At 36.7% G+C, this 19,789-nt stretch overlaps 1 protein-coding gene across 1 annotated transcript; it reads left to right on the forward strand.

The window, feature by feature from the left end:
- Positions 1-1,698: 1,698 nt before the first annotated feature.
- On the forward strand, positions 1,699-19,691 carry LOC132122264 (integrin beta-3-like). Its single transcript, XM_059532314.1, has 15 exons — positions 1,699-1,846; positions 2,416-2,501; positions 3,655-3,859; positions 3,935-4,187; positions 4,497-4,659; positions 4,782-4,943; positions 7,649-7,744; positions 7,855-7,944; positions 8,191-8,325; positions 9,826-10,252; positions 14,980-15,202; positions 16,266-16,366; positions 16,473-16,592; positions 17,298-17,464; positions 18,744-19,691. Exons 1-15 carry the CDS (start codon positions 1,771-1,773, stop codon positions 18,810-18,812), a joined length of 2,373 nt encoding a protein of 790 aa, XP_059388297.1. The 5' UTR covers positions 1,699-1,770; the 3' UTR covers positions 18,813-19,691.
- Positions 19,692-19,789: the final 98 nt, after the last annotated feature.

A 19,789-nucleotide genomic window follows, 5' to 3' on the forward strand; every position in this document is an offset into this window, starting at 1 on the left:
AAGTAAATTTCCAGCAAATTTTCATTTTTGGGTGAACTATTTCTTTAACAAAATGGTCATCTGATATGTATGCATGACATTTCAGCTGGAATATATAGTGTATGTTTTATGTTCAGAAAAAGTAGAAAGTGCATTCAACATGATATGTAATAAAATCTGAGAGAAACGGGAAATGTATTGAATAGACTCAGATTCAGATGCATTTTATAACCAAATTACTGGGACTGTGAATTGTGTGAAATGTGTGTTTGGTAACAGTAACTCATATGTAATGTGAAATCATGGGTAAGCAGGGCATGAGGAATTACAATTGACAAAATTAAGACACCGATTTGGTGAAGAATGATTTTGTATTTTGGAAAAGATGATGCTGATGAGTAGGGCTTATGTCTTAATAGAGAAAAATAAGTTATGCTTGCAGCACATAGATGTGTTATTTTCTTTTCTGCCTCTTTTGTTTCAGCTTATGACTGAATATTTTATTCTGTGTTTCAGAGTCCACATAACGACAAACATTACGCCACAAGTTTTAATATACACACAACTGCAGTGCAAATAATAACAACAGAAAAAAGTAATGTGATAGAACCTGTAAATGAATAAATTTGTGATATGTGACTAATATATATATTTCCGTTCAAACGTTTGAGATCAGAACAATTTTTTTTTTTGGTGAAATCTCTTATGCTCATCAAGACTATCAAAAATACAATAATATCGTTAAATATTAGGCACATTACAATTTTAAATAATAAAAAATTATTTTCTATTTTAATACTGCAAAATATATATTCAGTAGATTGCTTGACATTAAAAATGTTGTCTAGTTGTAAGTAAAATATTCAATATTTAGCCACTAGAGGGAGAAAAGTACCCATGTAATCTGGGTAAATTCTAGAGAATTTCGATGGGTGGGAGACTGTTATTTTGTTAGGTGTTGCAACAAGAACTGTAGCTTTGAATGAAATTTTACCACAGATAACACGTTTTCCTGTGAATAGTGGTCAGTATGAAAATTTAATTACGTTTGAGGTGTAGGTGGTAGGCTTATGAATTAGAACTTGACAAATTAAATTAAAAATAATGAAAATTTCTCTAAATTCGATTTTTTTTACCACTACTTCAACCCCTAAATGACAAGACTAACTTTTGTATGACATAATTCGTTTAGCTCATAATATGATCATGGTCATAATCCATCAAAACCGTGTTTAACAATTATATAAAAACCTCCGTCGCTTTATAAGCTTTTAATTGCATCATTGTTCAATTAGCAGTTTGGCTACCATGATTAAAATCCAACATACCTGGTAAAAATGTTTTTTGTAGGTAGCTAATCTGTGTGTTTTTTTATATATATTTAATCGATTACCGTGTGTTACTGAAATCTCTAATTGCCTATGTTTAAAAAAACGGATCATGTCCACTTTGATACAGGCTGTTCCATTTCTCATATGCTCGTCAGTTTGTCCAATCATTTTTTCTTGCGTCAGTGATGTTAACTGTGTCACTGTGTTTTAATTACTGTGAAATTTTAAAGGAATTTACGGTTAAGACCAGCGATAAATATTCGCGAGTCGGCCCCTCCTTTGCCTCCTCTCTCGGAAATAAACCCAGTTTTGCAACTATTTACTCTATATTTGGTGTTGGTCCGATGTCTGTGGTGGGGCGTAAAGGAAGAGGAGGAGGGCACAGACCGCACAAACCGCCGGTGTACTAGTAGACAAGAGCGATAAACGCCTGTATCGACTGACTGACAAGTTAACCGAGATGGAGAAAACTTCACCTAAACTCTTCAGTTTATGGATTTATTGTGTAATTGTATTCCTAACTGATGCTGGGCTAGGTACGTCCTGTCTTTTCAGTTTCTCTAAACTTTTTTTATAGCTTGTGTCCTGTTACATTTTGTCTTTTTTGTTTACGTTTTTATATTTTATGTCTGAACTCAAGTGGTTCAAGACTGCGGATGAAGATGTTTGACTTAATTCTGTTTTTAAAATAATTGCTTCTAACTTAATTTCGTCTGAACACAATTTTGAATTACCTTTCTATCTTTCCCTTAAATATCAACATTATTGGCTAGATTCACTACATGGACCCACATTTTTCCCACTATAAAATACTTTTTATCAGTATGCACTTGGCTTATGCTCTAAGTATCTGACAGATCAGGTCTGATAAAAGCCTGATATGTGTATGTGAACTTTATGAACTTTTGTGTTTGTGAAATTATTTGTCTGATGCAAAACATCTGAACAATGCTGATACACACTGATTGTTTAAATCCCTCACGAATGGAGTTAATAAATCTGATCATATGTTAATGATTAGACATGCTTTTGTCTTTATAAACCTGCAGGCTACAAAGTAATTGCAACTGGGGATCGAACATTTGCGTTTTTCTTTCTCTCCCAGGCTCCAACATCTGTACTTCTCGAGGAGCCAGCACATGTCAGCAGTGCCTGGCGGTGCATCCTACCTGTGCCTGGTGCTTTCAAGAGGTGTGGTGATCTACAATGTTTAACGACAGTGCTGAAAAATGTTTACTTTGGATTTTATTACAGTATTAAGATTCTTCGATGGAGAATCTTCCTAAGTCCCCGAATTCAAAAGGCTTAAAAAAATACTAAATGATGTTTAGTTAAAGTTTTCTTTGAGGCTTTTTTGAAGTTTAGGGGTAGGATTGGTGTAGGGGAATAGAAAATACAGTTTGTACAGCATAAAAACCATTATGACTATAAAGAGTCCCTATTTTCCAATATTAATATTATAAATATTGAATATAAATATTAAAGTGCTCAGATCATGACTCTGTGAAGATAACACTTAAGTAGACTGACTCATGTGTGGGTCAAGGAGTAGTTTTGTTTTATTATAAAACTTAATTTTGCAGTTTTTAAGCAATTTCAATCCTCCACATGGTCCACATCATCCACCAGAGTAGTCAGTGACATTTTAAGCTACAATGAAACAATACAGATCTATTCATCTGTATTGTTACATCTGCCCATCGGTTTTTGATTGGATGGAGACAAATCAGAACGTGAGCTTGCAGGTGATTGTAAGAAAGAGATTAAGTTTTTACCATTTTAGAGAAAAAAAATTTGTTATGACATTTCGAAAAATAAGAGTTCCAAATACATTACTGTTGATAAATAGTTAAAATGCAAAAAATGAATGGGTGTGATTTTAACAATCATTTAGAGATTTTATTTTTTGGTATTTTCATACAGTTCTTACAGAAACAGTTTGAAATGTTTTCAATGCCAGTACTTAAGCCTCACGAGCACTGTATCTTTATTAAGTGGAAACAGGAAAAGGTAGCAAGTCTTGTTTTTCTCTTTTAACTGCTGTTATGAAACATTATATCTCATAAAAGTTTGAGTCATGTATTATAGCTTTTTGATATTCGGGGAAGCAAAATAAGGATTGTCCTTAGCTGTGACTTAAAATCCAGTAATTGTTTTTACTGAGTGACATCTTGATACAAAAAAAAAAATTGACTCAACCATTAGCGAGATTTGGGGGTCAGGACTACCTTACTTGTTCAACCAGTGGAGGATGAGGAGAGTGTTTTTTTTGTCATTCTGTTTGCCGCTGCAAGCTTTATTTAGTGCCCTATAACAGTATAGCTGTCTGCCAAATGCTTATCAGGATTTTGGACAAAATGTACCTGGTTCCTCCCGATGTGACCTGAAGAAGAACCTCATAGAGGCAGGATGCAGAAGAGGAGCTCTGGAGTATCCCACTAGCAAAATGAATGTGACAGAGAACAAAGATCTCAGTCACAAGGCCTCGGGATCCACCACCGATGTCACCCAGATCCAACCTCAGAGCATGCACATCTCTCTGAGACCTGGTGAGTTTATCAACCTATAAACAAGTTACCACATGTTCCTCCATTAGACCAAATAGTTACTCTGGCGTCCCACAGATGATTCCCAGGTCTTCACACTGAAAGTCCGTCAGGTTGAGGACTACCCTGTGGACTTGTATTATCTGATGGACTTGTCCTACTCCATGAATGATGACCTGTCGCAGCTGCGACGATTGGGGCGAGGCCTGGCTGAAGAGATGAGTAAAACCACCAGCAATCTACGCATGGGCTTTGGGGCTTTCGTGGATAAACCCGTGTCTCCATACATGTACATCTCACCTCAAGAAGCCGTGTTAAATCCCTGTTACTCGTGAGTGATGACATGTATTTACACAATGATCATAAACATTACAGATGATGGGTGTTTAGTTCAAAATTGTAATTGGGTGGTTGACAGAATCTGATATTACATCTTTAGACACACTGCTATTATGCATGAAGTGTCTCCATTTGCTGAGTTACGTACCGAAATAAGTGTTATGCTGTAAGCTGTTTTCAAGCTTGAATGTTGAGACTCATTTGTGTCAGCAAATGTGAATAACCAATCCTGTAATTGAATTCTCTCATCATTAATGTTCTTTTCTGACCCTTCTACATCTTAATACATTATCTTCCATAGGATCCCATACAAATGCCAACCTCAGTTTGGCTACAGACACGTTCTTTCTCTGACAGAGGAGGTCAGCCGCTTTACAGAGGAAGTGAAGAAACAGAAGGTGTCCCGGAACAGGGACGCGCCAGAAGGAGGCTTTGATGCCATTATACAGGCAGCTGTGTGCAAGGTTGAACTTTCTAAACAAGCAAAAATAAATACAGAGAACTTTACAATATAAGTAGCATTTGAATTTGTTATTTTTGGCCCAAAACAAGTTTTCTGATTTGAACACTTTTGTCTTTCTCTCAGGAGAAAATTGGTTGGAGACCAGATGCATCCCACTTACTGGTTTTCACCACAGATGCGAAGACACACGTGGCACTTGATGGGCGCCTGGCAGGCATTGTACGACCCAATGACGGCCAATGTTATGTGGGCACAGATAATGTCTACAATATGTCTACAACTATGGTATTATGCTGATTTTGTTAATGACTTTTTAGTAGGGATATGACGATGCACTCCGAGCTGGTTGAAAATGGATAAAAATATGTGACAATTCAAATTAGTTGAGATGTTTAACAGATGACGATACAGTTGGGAGTGGGAGTTCATTTGAATGTGTCTCTAACCTCCTGAGAACCAAGGAAATTTTTTTTTTCCTAATCATATTTTTTTGTGATTCCATACCTGTTTAGGGTTAAAAAACATCCTACAATTTAGACATTTTTTATTTTTTTTTTATTTTTGTTTTACAGCATGTCCACTGTAGTGGACAACAGGATCATTTGAGTACGAAAACAAACACATTTGGTAGATACAAATTTTACCAGATTATAAAGTTTTTTTAACTAAGAATACATACATTTTGACATACATTGACATTTTGATTATACAATAGACACATTTATCATTCTTGAATAATTTTCCTTACATTTTGCAAATATATCTTTACTATTAAAGCTTAACACTTTATGTCCGTATCCTTTTATTGGTCCCCTCGAATCCTTTTAGTGTTTTATTTGAACAATGAACATAGAACTAATGTGAAACTAATTTTTGGGGGATTTTTTTCCTTCTGTCAAACTGAATCCAATCTAGTTTTCCCTTCAATTTTTATTTTTGTTCTTAGTATGGTCTTTGTTAGTGGTGATAGTCCTGGAAGCAATTTCTCTTTTTGGTAATGCAGAGGAACATCTTGCATTTGGTACATCTCATGTACGTCTTGCTCTTGCAGCCCTTATTCCTGCATCTTTCTGCATGATTGGTATCCATCATCTCAGGCATGTGCATGGCTCCTAATCTGCGCACAGATGGCTCTGGTTGTGGGATCCTCATTTTAGATGGTGGCTCATACTCATCCTCACTCTCTTCACAGCTGTTATCCAGTTCCGGACTCTCCAACAGCTCTTCAGCTAGGACTAATTTGAAGTCCAGGTACTGATGTGTGTTCTTGGATGATCTGTGCAGAGCTTTGCTGTCAGACTTGTATTGTATCCAGGAGTTTGTGATGGCAACATCAAAAACGTGACTGATCACACGCGATGTCCATTTCTTGGTCCTGCTTGACATACGATAGAAGCTAAGCATGCGATCACAAAGATCCACGCCACCCATGTTGTCATTATACTGCTTAATTACTGCTGGTCTTTTAACCTGGACCATGTGCTTTTCTTTCTTGGACCATCTGGTTCAGATGTCTTCCGGGTCTTTCCCATGTACAGTGGATGCCATGAGCACTGGTTTGTTGTCGAACCATTTTGTGATGGCCAGTTCAGGACTCTTTCTGGCCACTGACACTGATGTTCCTCTCCCCTCTTTTTTCAACTGTTTGTCTTCTGGCAGCTGGCACAGCTTTGGGACACGGTTCTTCATTATAGTTCCAGTTGCAGGAAGGCCCTTTGCAAGGCAGGCCATGTGGACTGAAATGCCAAAGAAGATTTTTATTTCTTGAGGCGTAGTGTTCATACACACTCCTTTGCTTTGTAGCTCTCTTTGATTTGTGTATGTTGCCAAATCTTCTTGACAAACCTTGTTGTCAATGTACTGTGAAAAATATTCAATTGGACTCCAGTCTGCACGTGTTGTAGGGTCATCTTGACACACAGGAAGCCCAGGTAACACGGGTGCAAATCTGATATGAAGAGAAAAAAAGAATAATAAATGATAAATAATAAATAATAACTGTTTAAATACTCAATGCAGCTGAATTTAAAATTGTGGAACTGCATAAAACATACTTATTACTCCTGGCCCACAGAGGGCGTCTACTTTCCTGCTCATCCCTGTCTGTATAAGTGTCTGTTTCTGCATCTGTCCCTTCAACTGAGCCTTCAGCATCATCTTCCTCTTCTTCATCACCGTCTTCTCTCACTGATTGAAACTCATCCTCTTCTCTCTCGTCATCTGACAACTCTAAATCTGAATCTCCCTCGACTATTTTGTAAAGAATTCTTTCTGCTTCAGTTCTGTTTCCTATAACAATGTGGAGTCATTATTTTCATGAAGATAGTCCTGATGTCCACTATAATTGACATTCATAAAATGGCAAATTTTTCAAAAGATACATAATGTATTTGCTATCAGAACTAAATATATGATTCCTAACACCTTAATGAACAAGAAAATATATGATTATCATAGTAACAAAACCATAGACAAAAATTATTTTACTCACCTTTTATCTTTCCATAAAATGTGCTTGTTCCTATGCCGTCCATTTTGGATTGAAAGATTGAGGGGGTTCCCGGCCTCCCAGCCAATCAAATAAGATATCACTGAAAAGCCCAGGATGTCCTCTGTACAGTTCAGCAGGAATTAAGAGACTTGCACAAAAGATTCCAAGGAGAGGGATGAAACTCAAATGTCCACTACAGTGGACATAAGTCAATGGGCTGGGTCTCAGGAGGATATGAGGAGCTGACTGTCTTTAGAAAAGTAATGCATATTAGTGTTCATGAGCACTGCTGCTTTGTTTACAGCATTAATCAAGAAAATGTTGTATCGCTGCTGTTCCATAAGTGCCACCTGCTGTCAGAGTGTGAATTTGCATTTTCATTCATTTTGTTTCATGCTGATTTTAATATAGTACATTTTCACAAGGCTGTTCTGTTTCTGTACAGCATATGAAGACTCTTAAATTAAGTTTATATTACCTTTATTTATTCATTTTTCAGGACTACCCATCCCTGGCATTAATCACAGAGAAAATGTCAGAGAACAATATAAATCTCATCTTTGCTGTGACAAGCCATGTGGAATCACTCTATAAGGTAAGAAGGGTAATAAATTCTATCGTAAATCAGTATGGCAAATGCCTAATATGATTTTTAAGATCTCTTTCAAAGATCTATCCTTCTTTTGCTTTCTTTATCCATTGTAGAACTACAGTGAGCTGATCCCTGGCACTGCGGTGGGCACACTGTCCGAGGACTCTCATAATGTCATCCAGCTGATTCAGGATGCATATGCTGTAATGTCCCTTTCTACATTTACTATTGTTCAATACAACTTCTTTAAGTTTAAGCTAATTTTTTATTTTCATCTCTATTGAAAATGGACAATGGACTATAGAATGATTTAATAGAATGATTTTCTGTGATCTACACATGCTAAGGATAGAGCTAAACTTGTGCCGAACCTGGAGCTTTACTCTATTCACATTGTCTGTAGTTACTGATCTATTGTTTGCTGTTGTGTTTGTTTGTTTGTGCAACAGAAACTGCGTTCTAAGGTTGAGCTGGAGCTCTTGAATGTCCCGGAAGAGCTCAGTCTGACATTTAATGCCACATGTCTCAATGGAGAGGTCATCCCTGGGCTAAGATCCTGCTCTGGCCTCAAAAGAGGAGATACCGTCAGTATCTTCTTCTCTCTTTATCTCACTCTTTCTGTCAATCTTTTTCTAATATTCTCCATCCACCTCATTTGGATTTCATGTTGTAACTTTATTCTCACTCTAAAGATCCTGGTATAACTCAACCAAACCACTCAGCCCAAAACTTCCCCAAAACTCCCCTACGGTCTGTTTGGTCACTACCTTCTTTTCAGTCATATACCCACTCTGAGGTCTTCACATATGCCACAAGAGGAGGAGCACAGGAAATGTCCTTTTTCTAATGTGCAATCATCAGCCTTCTTCGATAAATGAGTTGCATGAAATGTTGTGGTTTCATTCCCTTCCTTATAAATGGTTAACTGTAAAAACTTCAGAACACATTCAGGAAAAGCGGGTGTGACTGTGCAATTACTCATTTTGCTGAGTGTGTCTTGGGATCGGACTCATCTGTTTCCCGTTCTTCCATGCTGCTCTGACTCACATCACCCAGCCTTCAGTTCAGACTGTTTGTCAGTCCAACACAATCACATGTTAGGCAGCCTACACACTGACTGTCAGCAATGGAATAAGACTCACATACTGTATGTCATGTACATAATGGTTAACAATCTCCATAAGAATTATAAGATGGAACAAATAGCATTTTATTTTCAATTATTATATTATATCTTATTGTATATTATATTATATATAATATTTCATGTATACATGTGTGACGAGTGGGGCGGGGCCGAGGGATGTGGGAACACGATTGAGGCCGGTGGAGTGATTGGGAAATCCGCTACACCTGCGACCCACCACCGGTCTTGAGTCCCACAGAGGAGATGGAAGGATATAAAACTGGAGCGACGACAGTGAAGAACGAGAGAGGACCAGGCCTGGGCTTTCTCTCGTCCTTCACTGTCGTCGCTCCAGTTTTTAATATTTAATTATTTGTTGTATTTAAATTTGATTGGATATACATTACCATACGTTGGTTAGGGTCAGTTAGTTAATTTGAAATAGTTAATTTGAAAGAAAATTTTTATGCTCATCAAGGCTGTAATTATTTAATATACATTAATATTGTAAAATATTTAATATTTAATAGTTACAGTTTAAAATAGTGGCTATTTTCTATTTTTAAATTATTTTTAAAATAATTATAATTATAATTTAATTATAATTTTAATTATTTTTATTGAATTTTATGATTTCCCAGCCACATACCACATAGTCCTTTAGAAATCATTTTAATATGCTGATTTGGTTCTCAATAAATATTTTGAGTATTAGTAATGTTGAAAACAAATGTGGTACTTATTGCTAATATTGTTGTGGAAACCAAAATAATTTTTGGTCACCTTTGATCAAATTACTATATCCTTGCTGATTAAAAGTATTAATTTTCTTAAAAAAAAAAAAAAAAACTGACCCCAAGTCCTATTAGGGTCCTACTTTGTAATTAATAATAATTCATATTTGTGAACACCAGTGCTCTTTAACAACTCCACACTTCCTCAATCCCATCTTTCCCAGGTGTCCTTCAGTGTAGAAGCTCGTGCCAGAGGCTGTCCTAAAAAGAAGCGCAAGACCTTCACCATCAAACCGGTGGGCTTCAAAGACACCTTGCAGATCACAGTCAACTTCGAGTGTGAGTGTAAATGCCAAGCTAAGGCGGAGCCTGACAGTCCCATCTGTCACCATGGCAATGGCACCTACGAGTGTGGGATCTGCCTGTGCAACCCGGGACGATTGGGTCCCAGGTGTGAATGTGCAGAGGGGGACTACAGCCCCACTGAGCAGGACGCCTGCACGGGGCCAGACAAAGTGGTCTGCAGCGGCCGTGGAGACTGTGTGTGTGGCCAGTGCGTGTGCCACAATAATGATTTCGGCAAGGTGTGGGGGAAGAGGTGTGAGTGTGACGATTTCAGCTGCCTGCGGTACAAAGGAGAGCTGTGCTCAGGTAAGAAAAGATTTGGGGATGATAGAGAGTGTGATAGAGTTTTATTATTAGACTGTTAGATGTGACAAGTGTTTTTGGACACTGTTAGACTAAATGTGTAAATGTATTTGAATCAGAAGCAAAATATCCAACCCAGTGGCATTTGCAAACAAATATGGAGGAAGTAATAATTTTTTCCAGGTTTAGGAAATCCAGAACTAAATGATGTTCTCATATGGGAACAAATTATTCATACTGTATGAGTCATATTTTAGAGAAGCAGAAAAATGCAATGCAACGTGTAGATTCCTGAACAAATGATTTTTATGAGTTTTTTTTTTTAAGTGAATCAAAAACAAACAGCGCTGCAAATGTGGTCTGATTCCTGAATGAATGATTATTATTAGCGGTTTCTTTTTTGTGAATCAAAAACATAAAATACAACCACTGTAATCGAATTCCCAAACTAATTATTCTTAACGTTTTGTTTTTTTTCAGAATCAGAATCATACAGTCCAACCAGTGTAGTCTGGTTCCCGAACAAATGATTATTTGAGTCTGACCTTTTTAGTGAATTAGAACCATACAGTGCAACCAGTGTAGTCAGTTTTCCCGAACAAATGATTCTTTTGAGTTTGATCTTTTTAGTGAATTTTAGATTAGATTAGGTTCAACTTTATTGTCATTATGCCGAGTACAAGTACAGAGCTAATGAAATGCAGTTAGCATCTAACCAGAAGTGCAAGAATATAGTGTTTTATATAAATATAAGAGCAGATTAGGTGAAGCTATGATCAAAACCATGCAGTGCAACAAATATAGTTAGTTTCCCGAACAAATGATTCTCATGAATCTGAATATTTTTAACCATATGTATCTGTCTTTTTTGCTTTAACAGCACAAGATAATGCCACTTGGTTTAATATTTTGGTATATAATGCAAAGACACTTATACATTTTAAAGAGACCTAGCGATCCAAATACTTTTTAGGGCCCCTGCATCTCAGCCTTGATAAACTCACAACGAGCAGGATATTTTAGAAAAAAAGTCTCAGTTTTTTTCACAGCCTATTATTTTGTACAAACTTTCTTTATGAGTAAGATTCCTTGTTCCCTGCCTCACATCACCTCAAAGGAATTACCTACAATAACACTAAAACGTCTCCTGTGCTAGTCGAAGAACGGGCTTCTCTTATAAATAAACAGGCTCTGTGGGACTTGGCAGGCTATACTACGTGTTGACCTATTTAAGACGTGTGTTTGCTCTTCAGACGAGGTGCTGATGTTCCAGTGGGGCGCCTTAGAGTTGAAATGGCCGAAGAGTTTATTATAAAAATAAAAAAAACACTATAGTGCACCTCTTGAAGTTGTGTACCTCTTTGGAAGGGGGCTGGTTTCTCACTTAAACAAAACCAGATCTTTGTATGTAGTTTGATTCCAAAAGATTTCAGCCTCTGCTGTAACAAACAGAACATTTTTAAGAGAAAACATCTTGTAGAGCTACAAGACGTTTCTTATAGCATACTCCCAGATGTCCAAGTAATAGAGAAAATGCCTTTCTGCATTGTCACACACTGATGATGTCAGTGAACCAAAAATAGCCTAGTTAGTGAGTAAAGTGGCATTTAGGCTGATGTGAAGAGTTTGTATTGTGTTCTGTGGGAAGAATAATTACACATAACACAAGGTTATTTTTTACAGTTGGTTAGCCATTGTACTATTTCCATGTGGTTTTGTTTTTGATTTAGCTGCATCATTGTTATATTTTCAACCAAAATCCCAAATCACTCACAAACATTGTTTTGTTAAGGAATAAAGCACTGTAATCTCTTAAGCAAACATGCACACTGCCCCAAATGTGTTTATAATTATAACTTTAAATCACGCATGTAATGGAGCTCTGCATTCTGCCGTTGAACGTCAAGTGAAATATATTACGACTATCATATCAGTTCTGTCACATTCAACGCACCAGATGTCCATTTTTAGAAATCTCTGCAATTAAAAATGAAAGATGGAGACAACTGAGTGTAATTGCCAGTGGGGAATTTCATTTGCAAAACATGGAAAGCCTCAGAAAAATATTTGGAAATGAGTGTTTTTTTTCTATGCATGTATGGAATGTACAACTCCTTACATGAGGCACTTTTATGGGCTTAGGTTCAATCTGACCTTAAGTTTAAGTAACTGAAGCTTTCTTTCGAGAGTAAAACAAGCAAATATATATTCACTTTAAATATATATACACTGTTTGCCCCTTATCTTCCAGGCCAGCCCATAACACCCCTTCTGCCCCTTGGTTATCTGATGTTCTACGTGAACACCGTTCTAAGCTTAGAGCTGCTGAAAGGATGTGGCGCAAAACCAAAAATACTACTGACCTTAATGTATATCAGTCACTCCTCTGTTCCTTCTCTGCTAATGTCTCCACTGCTAAAATGACATACTACCATAACAAAATTAACAATTCGTCTAACTCTCGCATGCTTTTTAAAAAATTTTCCTCACTTCTTTGTCCTCCTCCTCCCCCTCCTGCTTCATCTCTAATAGCTGAAGACTTTGCCACGTTTTTCATTAATAAAATTAAACACATCAGTGCACAATTTTCCACACCACAATCAGTCAAGCTCATATCACCAGTAAACATACACTCATTTACATCCTTCTCTTCACTCTCTGAGGCATAAGTCTCAAAACTCATCCTTTCTAATCACCCTACTACTTGCCCGCTTGATCCTATTCCATCTCATCTCCTTCAAGCCATTTCTGCTGCAGTTGTACCTGCACTCACTCACATCATCAACACATCCCTCCACACTGGTGTTTTTCCCTCATCATTTACACAGGCTCGTATAACTCCACTACTTAAGAAACCCACCCTCAACCCATCTCTTTTAGAGAGCTACAGACCAGTTTCCCTTCTCCCTTTCATTGCAAAAACACTTGAACGAGCTGTGTTCAACCAAGTCTCTGCATTTCTCTCACACAACAACCTCCTTGACAGCAACCAATCTGGCTTCAGAAGTGGACATTCAACTGAGACTGCCTTGCTCTCAGCTGTTGAAGCTCTAAGACTGGCAAGAGCGGAATCCAAATCTTCAGTACTTATCCTGCTTGATCTGTCCGCTGCTTTTGACACGGTTAACCACCCGATCCTCCTATCAACCCTACTGGCAAAAGGCATCTCAGGAACCACACTTCTATGGTTTGAGTCTTACCTATCAGATAGGTCCTTTAAAGTATCTTGAAGAGGTGAGGTGTCCAAGTCACAACATCTAACTACTGGGGTGCCTCAGGGCTCAGTTCTTGGACCACTTCTCTTCTCTGCCTACATGGCATCATTAGGTTCTGTCATTCAGAAACATGGCTTATCATACCACTGCTATGCTGATGACCCTCAACTCTACCTCTCATTCCATCCTGATGATCCGACGGTAGCTATTTGCATCTCAGCTTGTCTAACAGACATTTCTTGCTGGATGGTGGACCATCACCTTCAACTCAACCTTGCCAAGATAGAACTGCTTGTGATTCCAGCAAACCCATCATTTCATCACAATTTAACCATCAAGTTAGGCACATCAACCATAACTCCTTCAAAAACAGCTAGAAGCCTTGGAGTTATGATTGATGATCAGCTGACTTTCTCAGACCACATTGCTAAAACTGTCCGATCCTGCAGATTTGCTTTATTCAACATCAAGAAGATCAAGCCCTTTCTTTCGGAAAATGCTGCACAACTCCTTGTTCAAGCTCTTGTTCTGTCCAGGCTGGACTATTGCAATGCTCTCTTGGCAGGTCTTCCAGCCAGTTCTATCAAACCTTTACAATTAATCCAGAATGCGGCAGCAAGATTAATTTTTAATGAGCCAAAAATAATACACGTCACACCTCTGTTTATCAATTTGCACTGGCTTCCAATAGCTGCTCGCATAAAATTCAAGACATTGATGTTTGCCTAAAAAACTACCACTGGTTCTGCACCCATTTACCTAAATTTGTTACTTCAGACTTATGTGCATTCTGCAAGTGAACGTCGCTTGATTGTGCCATCCCAAAGAAGCACAAAGTCACTTTTACAGACTTTTAAATTAAATGTTCCCTCCTGGTGAAATGACCTCCCCAACTCAATCCGAGCAGCTGAGTCCTTAGCCATCTTCAAGAATCGGCTTAAAACACATCTCTTCCATCTTTATTTGACCCTCTAACTTTAGCACCCACTATTCTAATTCTATTCTTTAAAAAAATCTAGCTACCTTTCTAATCTTTTTATATTCCATTTTCTTTTCATTTATTATGCAATTGTGTTTTTGTGTATATATATATATATATATATATATATATATATATATATATATATATATATATATATATGTATGTATCTATGTATGCATGTGTGTGTGTGTGTGTAAAGACCTCTAACACTAGCTTGCTCTATTCTTTTTTTATTCTATCTGTTTTCTTTTTATTTATTATATTATTTAAAAGCCCATGTTACGTGTACTGTATACCTAACTGAGACTTGTTATGGCACTTATATATCATTGCTCTTTTTGTTGTTTTTGATTGCTTCCACTGTCCTCATTTGTAAGTCACTTTGGATAAAAGCATCTGCTAAATGAGTAAATGTATATGTAAATGTAAATGGTAATATATGGTCAAAAAAGCTTCTAAATTCTATAATCATGTGGAGTCTGCTCACTCATTCTCATCTTTGTGTTTATTTTTCCCTACATGGCTCATTCCAGGTCATGGCACTTGTTCCTGTGGGTTTTGCCAGTGTGATCCAGACTGGAAGGGGGAGAACTGCAACTGTTCTACTCGTACAGACACCTGTATGTCCAGTTTGGGGCTGTTGTGCAGCGGTCGTGGTCAGTGTGTGTGTGGGAGCTGTGAATGCACTCAGCCCGGGGCCTACGGCTCCACCTGCGACAAATGCCCCACCTGCCCTGACGCCTGTACATTGAAGAAGTAAGCGTAACTCCTATATTAAGCATAAAATAACATGTTTAGAATAGCAAACTCTACTGTACATTTTATATATGCATAGAATGCTGAGATGACCTTGTACATTTTCCAAAATGTGCATTTTTCAAAATGTTCATTGGCCTTTGATTGCTTGAGTGTTTTAACTGTGATTCACTTGTATTTTTTGACCCATTATTTTGCCAAAAGCCTTAAATGTGGAAAATAACCATTTTTTATTTTTAATTGGATGGCAATAGTAGAATTTAGCATGCAACATGATTTGGTCATGTGACCACAATGTAGCATACTACTATTTGGAATGTTAATTATTCTATAAGACGTTCTGATTCACATGCAGTTTTTTAATATATATATATATATATATATATATATATATATATATATATATATATATATATATATAAATAATGGAAGTATATGGTTTATACTACAGTATTCAATAAGTAGTATACTTTACCCAAATAAAAAAGTAATATATTTAAAATATTTTTTTTCTTACAGTTCAAATTTATTGATATATTTATTGACATATCGTTTGACACTTACTGATATAATAAATTATAATTCAACATAATTTGGAGTACTTCTTTTGCCAAATTTACATTTCTTAATATTAAGCCTGAAATGTGTTTTAATATCACTGATAATTATATGTTTTTTGTTGTTGTTGTTTTTTTTTTTAATAATAGCAGTCTTTCAATGCAAGATATTTAAAGTGTACCTGACCTATACTTGCAATAGTCCCATTTTAGCACAATCAAATATACTTCAGTATAACTTTAGCTGGACTTCAGCACTACTTCCGCACAATTAGAGTTCACAATTTAATAAACAGACTTTAGGTTTACCAGTGTAGTAACTAAACTTGCAGGGTATTTTTATTAAGGACAGCATGAAATAAATGTATCTCAAATACATTTTAGTATATTCAGTGAGCAGTAAACTAGTATTCTAACAAACAGGCAATTCAATTTTAAAAGTTTATGTCAAATCTTAATTTAAGTAAAAAATCTCTCTCTGTGTCTCTCTCTCTCTCTCTCTCTAGGGAATGTGTAGAGTGTAAGCACTTTAAGAGAGGGAAACTCTTCGATGATGAAACCTGCTCTCGAATCTGTAGAGATGAAATCAAACTGGTGGATGATTTGGGTACCATTATCAAAATATCATTTTATTTTATTATTTAATTTTATTTTATTTATAGTATTAGAGGTTTTTCTGTAGTCTTCTTTTGTAACCCTCTGTTACCCTACAGTGTTCCATGATAAGAATGCAGTGAATTGCACCTATAAGGATGAGGACGACTGCGTGCAAAGGTTTCAGTACTATGAGGACAACAGTGGCAAATCCATCTTGTTTCTGGTGAAAGAGCCAGGTAACATTCTGTTATAGCTCTTAGTGCTGAAGTAAATCAATGCGTTTACTTTGCTTCAGAAGCTGGTGTCTATCTTTGTACAAAGAGAAAACTAAAGGGAAGAATATTATTTACAGAATTAGAATTTATTTGATTTCATTGAGGGTATTTTTTGCTATTAGAGATGAGCATAGGAATATAGTAGTTTCTAGGTGTTTGCGTAAGCGTATGGAAGTGTAGGTGTATGTGCAGTGTGTGATGGCTGTAAATTCAGGAGCCTGCGGTGAGAGTCTGCTGTTCTGCTTTAATGGACACACATGTGGAACATGGGCTCTATTAGTGAAACACACATCCCCAGAACCCAGGGAGCACCCCACCTTGTAAAAACACACAGCAATAAACAACATCCAAGCTACTGAAGAACCCGCTGACACAGTGTAATTCCTACTGGGATAGGAATGGTTCAGACAGGAAGCAAAGAGACAGACACAAGACTATATACTGTAGAGAAGCAAGCCTATAGCTTTTTTATTTGTATTTTTGTAGGACGTAGCCTATTAAATTGATAAAAAGTGACAGTAAGTTATTTATGGTGTTTCAAAAGATTTCTATTTCAAATAAATCATGTTCTTGTGAACTTTCTATTCATCATAAGTCACATTTTAAAATAGAAGCAGTTTAAAATAGAAGCATCTTTCACTTACATTTCTTTTTCCTGTATAATAGACTGTCCTAAAGGCCCTGATATCCTGGTGGTGCTCCTGTCAGTAGCTGGTGCCATTTTGTTCTTGGGTCTGGCTGCCCTGCTTATCTGGAAACTGCTTATCACCATCCATGATCGGCGGGAATTTGCTAAATTCGAGGAGGAGCGGGCACGTGCCAAGTGGGAAACGGTTAGTGAAGTGCAAAAACACACACTGTATGCCTAGTGCAGTACATTTCGGACAGAAGCTAAATGATCAAAGACGTCAGGATACATAACCAAAAACATTTACATTCCCACACCTCTCTGTTTAATGTAAAAAGCTAAAATTACTGTGTTTAAGTAGCACAGTGTACTATAGATGTTGGCAGGATGATTTTACTGTTTCAGTGGCATGCTGTTTTTCCCTTCAGAACAAAGAAAAAGCCTCCTTACCCCTGGGCAAGTTTTGTTTTAAATTATCCAATGCTAATTAGGCTTTCCCTTGAGCTTTCGGGCCACATGTGAACTCTCTGATCCCCTCTGCTCAATACAGAGTTACCTACTTAAACTTATGTTGAAATATGTGTAATTTGACTCTTGTTTAAAGGAATAGTTCACCAAAATATGAAAATTGAAAATGTACTCACCCTCAGGTCATCCAACATGCATTAGTTTTTTTAATCAGAAAAGATTTGGAGAAATTTTGCTTTACATCACTTGCTCATCAATGTGTCCTCTGCAGTGAATGGGTGCCGTCAGAATAAGAGTCCAAACAGCTGATGAAAACATCACAATAATCCACAAGTAATCCATACGACTCGAGTCTATCAGTTAATGTCTTGTGAAGCTAAAAACTGTTTGTAATAAATCCATTATTAAGATGTTTTAACTTAAACTGTTGCTTCCAGATAAAATATGAGTCCTCCATCCATAATATTGCCTTTTCTCCTGTGAAACAGTTGTCTCGTCTGAATCAGATCAAGATCAAGCACCATTTACAAGCAAAACCAGTCCAAAATAATGTTAAGCAAAGATGTTGGTGGATTTGGAGGTGGACTGTGTTATTATTGCATTTAGGCCAGAAGCCATGGAAAGTTAAAAACACCTTAATTATGGTTTTGTTACTTAAAAACATACAAATTTACACAAATGGGTAATTAATAGACTAGTGGACCGGTCGTGTGAATTACAGTAATGGTTTTTAACAGCTGTTTGGACTCTCATTCTGACAGCACGCATTCATTGCAAAGGATTCACTGAGGAGCAAGTAATGTAATGCTAAATTTCTCCAAATCTGTTCTGATGAAGAAGCTAAGTTGTGTATGGCTTGAGGGTGAGTAAATTTTCAATTTTCCGCTATATTTTTTTATTTAATTTTTTTTATTTTTATGAATCATTCAAGGAGGGTTGAGGCTAGAAAACCATATTGGTCAAATGTAGACTGTGTAAATCCATACTGAATGATAACTAGATTTTTATTCTTATAGGGCCACAACCCCCTCTACAAAGGTGCCACATCAACATTCACAAACATCACATACCGAGGCAAGGACTGACCGCAGAGAGCAGAGGAAGAATTGGACATCGCTAACAGACAGTGTTCATATTTTAAAAGGTTTAAAAAAAAGTATTAATGTTTTTGTAAAATTTAAAATGCTAATTGAACACGATCAGGAAGGGTTGTACATATTTTGTTGTTGTACATATGTAAAGTCAAAAATGGCATGATCCCTCTTTGGAAGTCTTGCTGTTTGTCGCTGGATGAATGTTAATCTTTACAATTGCTTCCTACATGACCATTTGTCAGCAGCACCGTGCCTGGAGAGATAGCTTCACACTGTAGTGACACACATCAAGCCATTTCCTCCCTCTCCCTGCTTCCTCACTCTGTGCAGCGGCAGATATGAATGATAAAAAGCCTGAGCAATCTTTGCAACTACTGATGGCCTGTGGTAACACTGAATCCCTCATCATGAGCAAGAAATGTTCTTAATATAAGCTGATCTCTTTATTGTGGTTATAGCTTTATTAACATTATGCAACTATAGTGGTAGCTTTATCACACTGGCCTTTAGTGCACAGTTTTGGTAGGGTTGACAAATCGAGTGCTGTATAAAAATGTACGAGAGTTGTCTATTGCCATAATTATTTACAAAATGTATGCCAAAAATAGAGACATTTTTATTGTTTGTCTGGCAGAATGATCTTAAAAGCCAAAAGTTCTTCTCAGCTCAAGTGCAAAAAAGTAACAGTGATATAGTTAGAAAGTAATGAAATAGACAGAAATTACAAAAAAAAAAATGGTCAAATTATGTATTTAAAAAAAAAATACATCTAATGTGATATATTTAAGATAAATATCATTACCTTTCGTTATATATAGCCATGGATGCCACACACTTCAATCTTAATACCAATAAAGCATAATATATGTATCAATGTTTTTTTTCCATGCTCATTTTAGTAGAGTATATTACTGTTATTAATTACTATTAAACTAATTTCATTGTTTGTATTTGGGGTTAATAAAGGC

The sequence above is a fragment of the Carassius carassius genome, chromosome 40, assembly GCF_963082965.1.
Source record: "Carassius carassius chromosome 40, fCarCar2.1, whole genome shotgun sequence".
Taxonomy (NCBI): domain Eukaryota; kingdom Metazoa; phylum Chordata; class Actinopteri; order Cypriniformes; family Cyprinidae; genus Carassius; species Carassius carassius.

Coding starts and splice junctions, on each gene's coding strand:
- LOC132122264 (XM_059532314.1), top strand. CDS start 1,771: ATGGAGAAAACTTCACCTAAACTCTTCAGTTTATGGATTTATTGTGTA. Junction 3,860..3,934: donor GCACATCTCTCTGAGACCTG/GTGAGTTTATCA, acceptor GGCGTCCCACAG/ATGATTCCCAGGTCTTCACA. Junction 15,203..16,265: donor GACGCCTGTACATTGAAGAA/GTAAGCGTAACT, acceptor CTCTCTCTCTAG/GGAATGTGTAGAGTGTAAGC.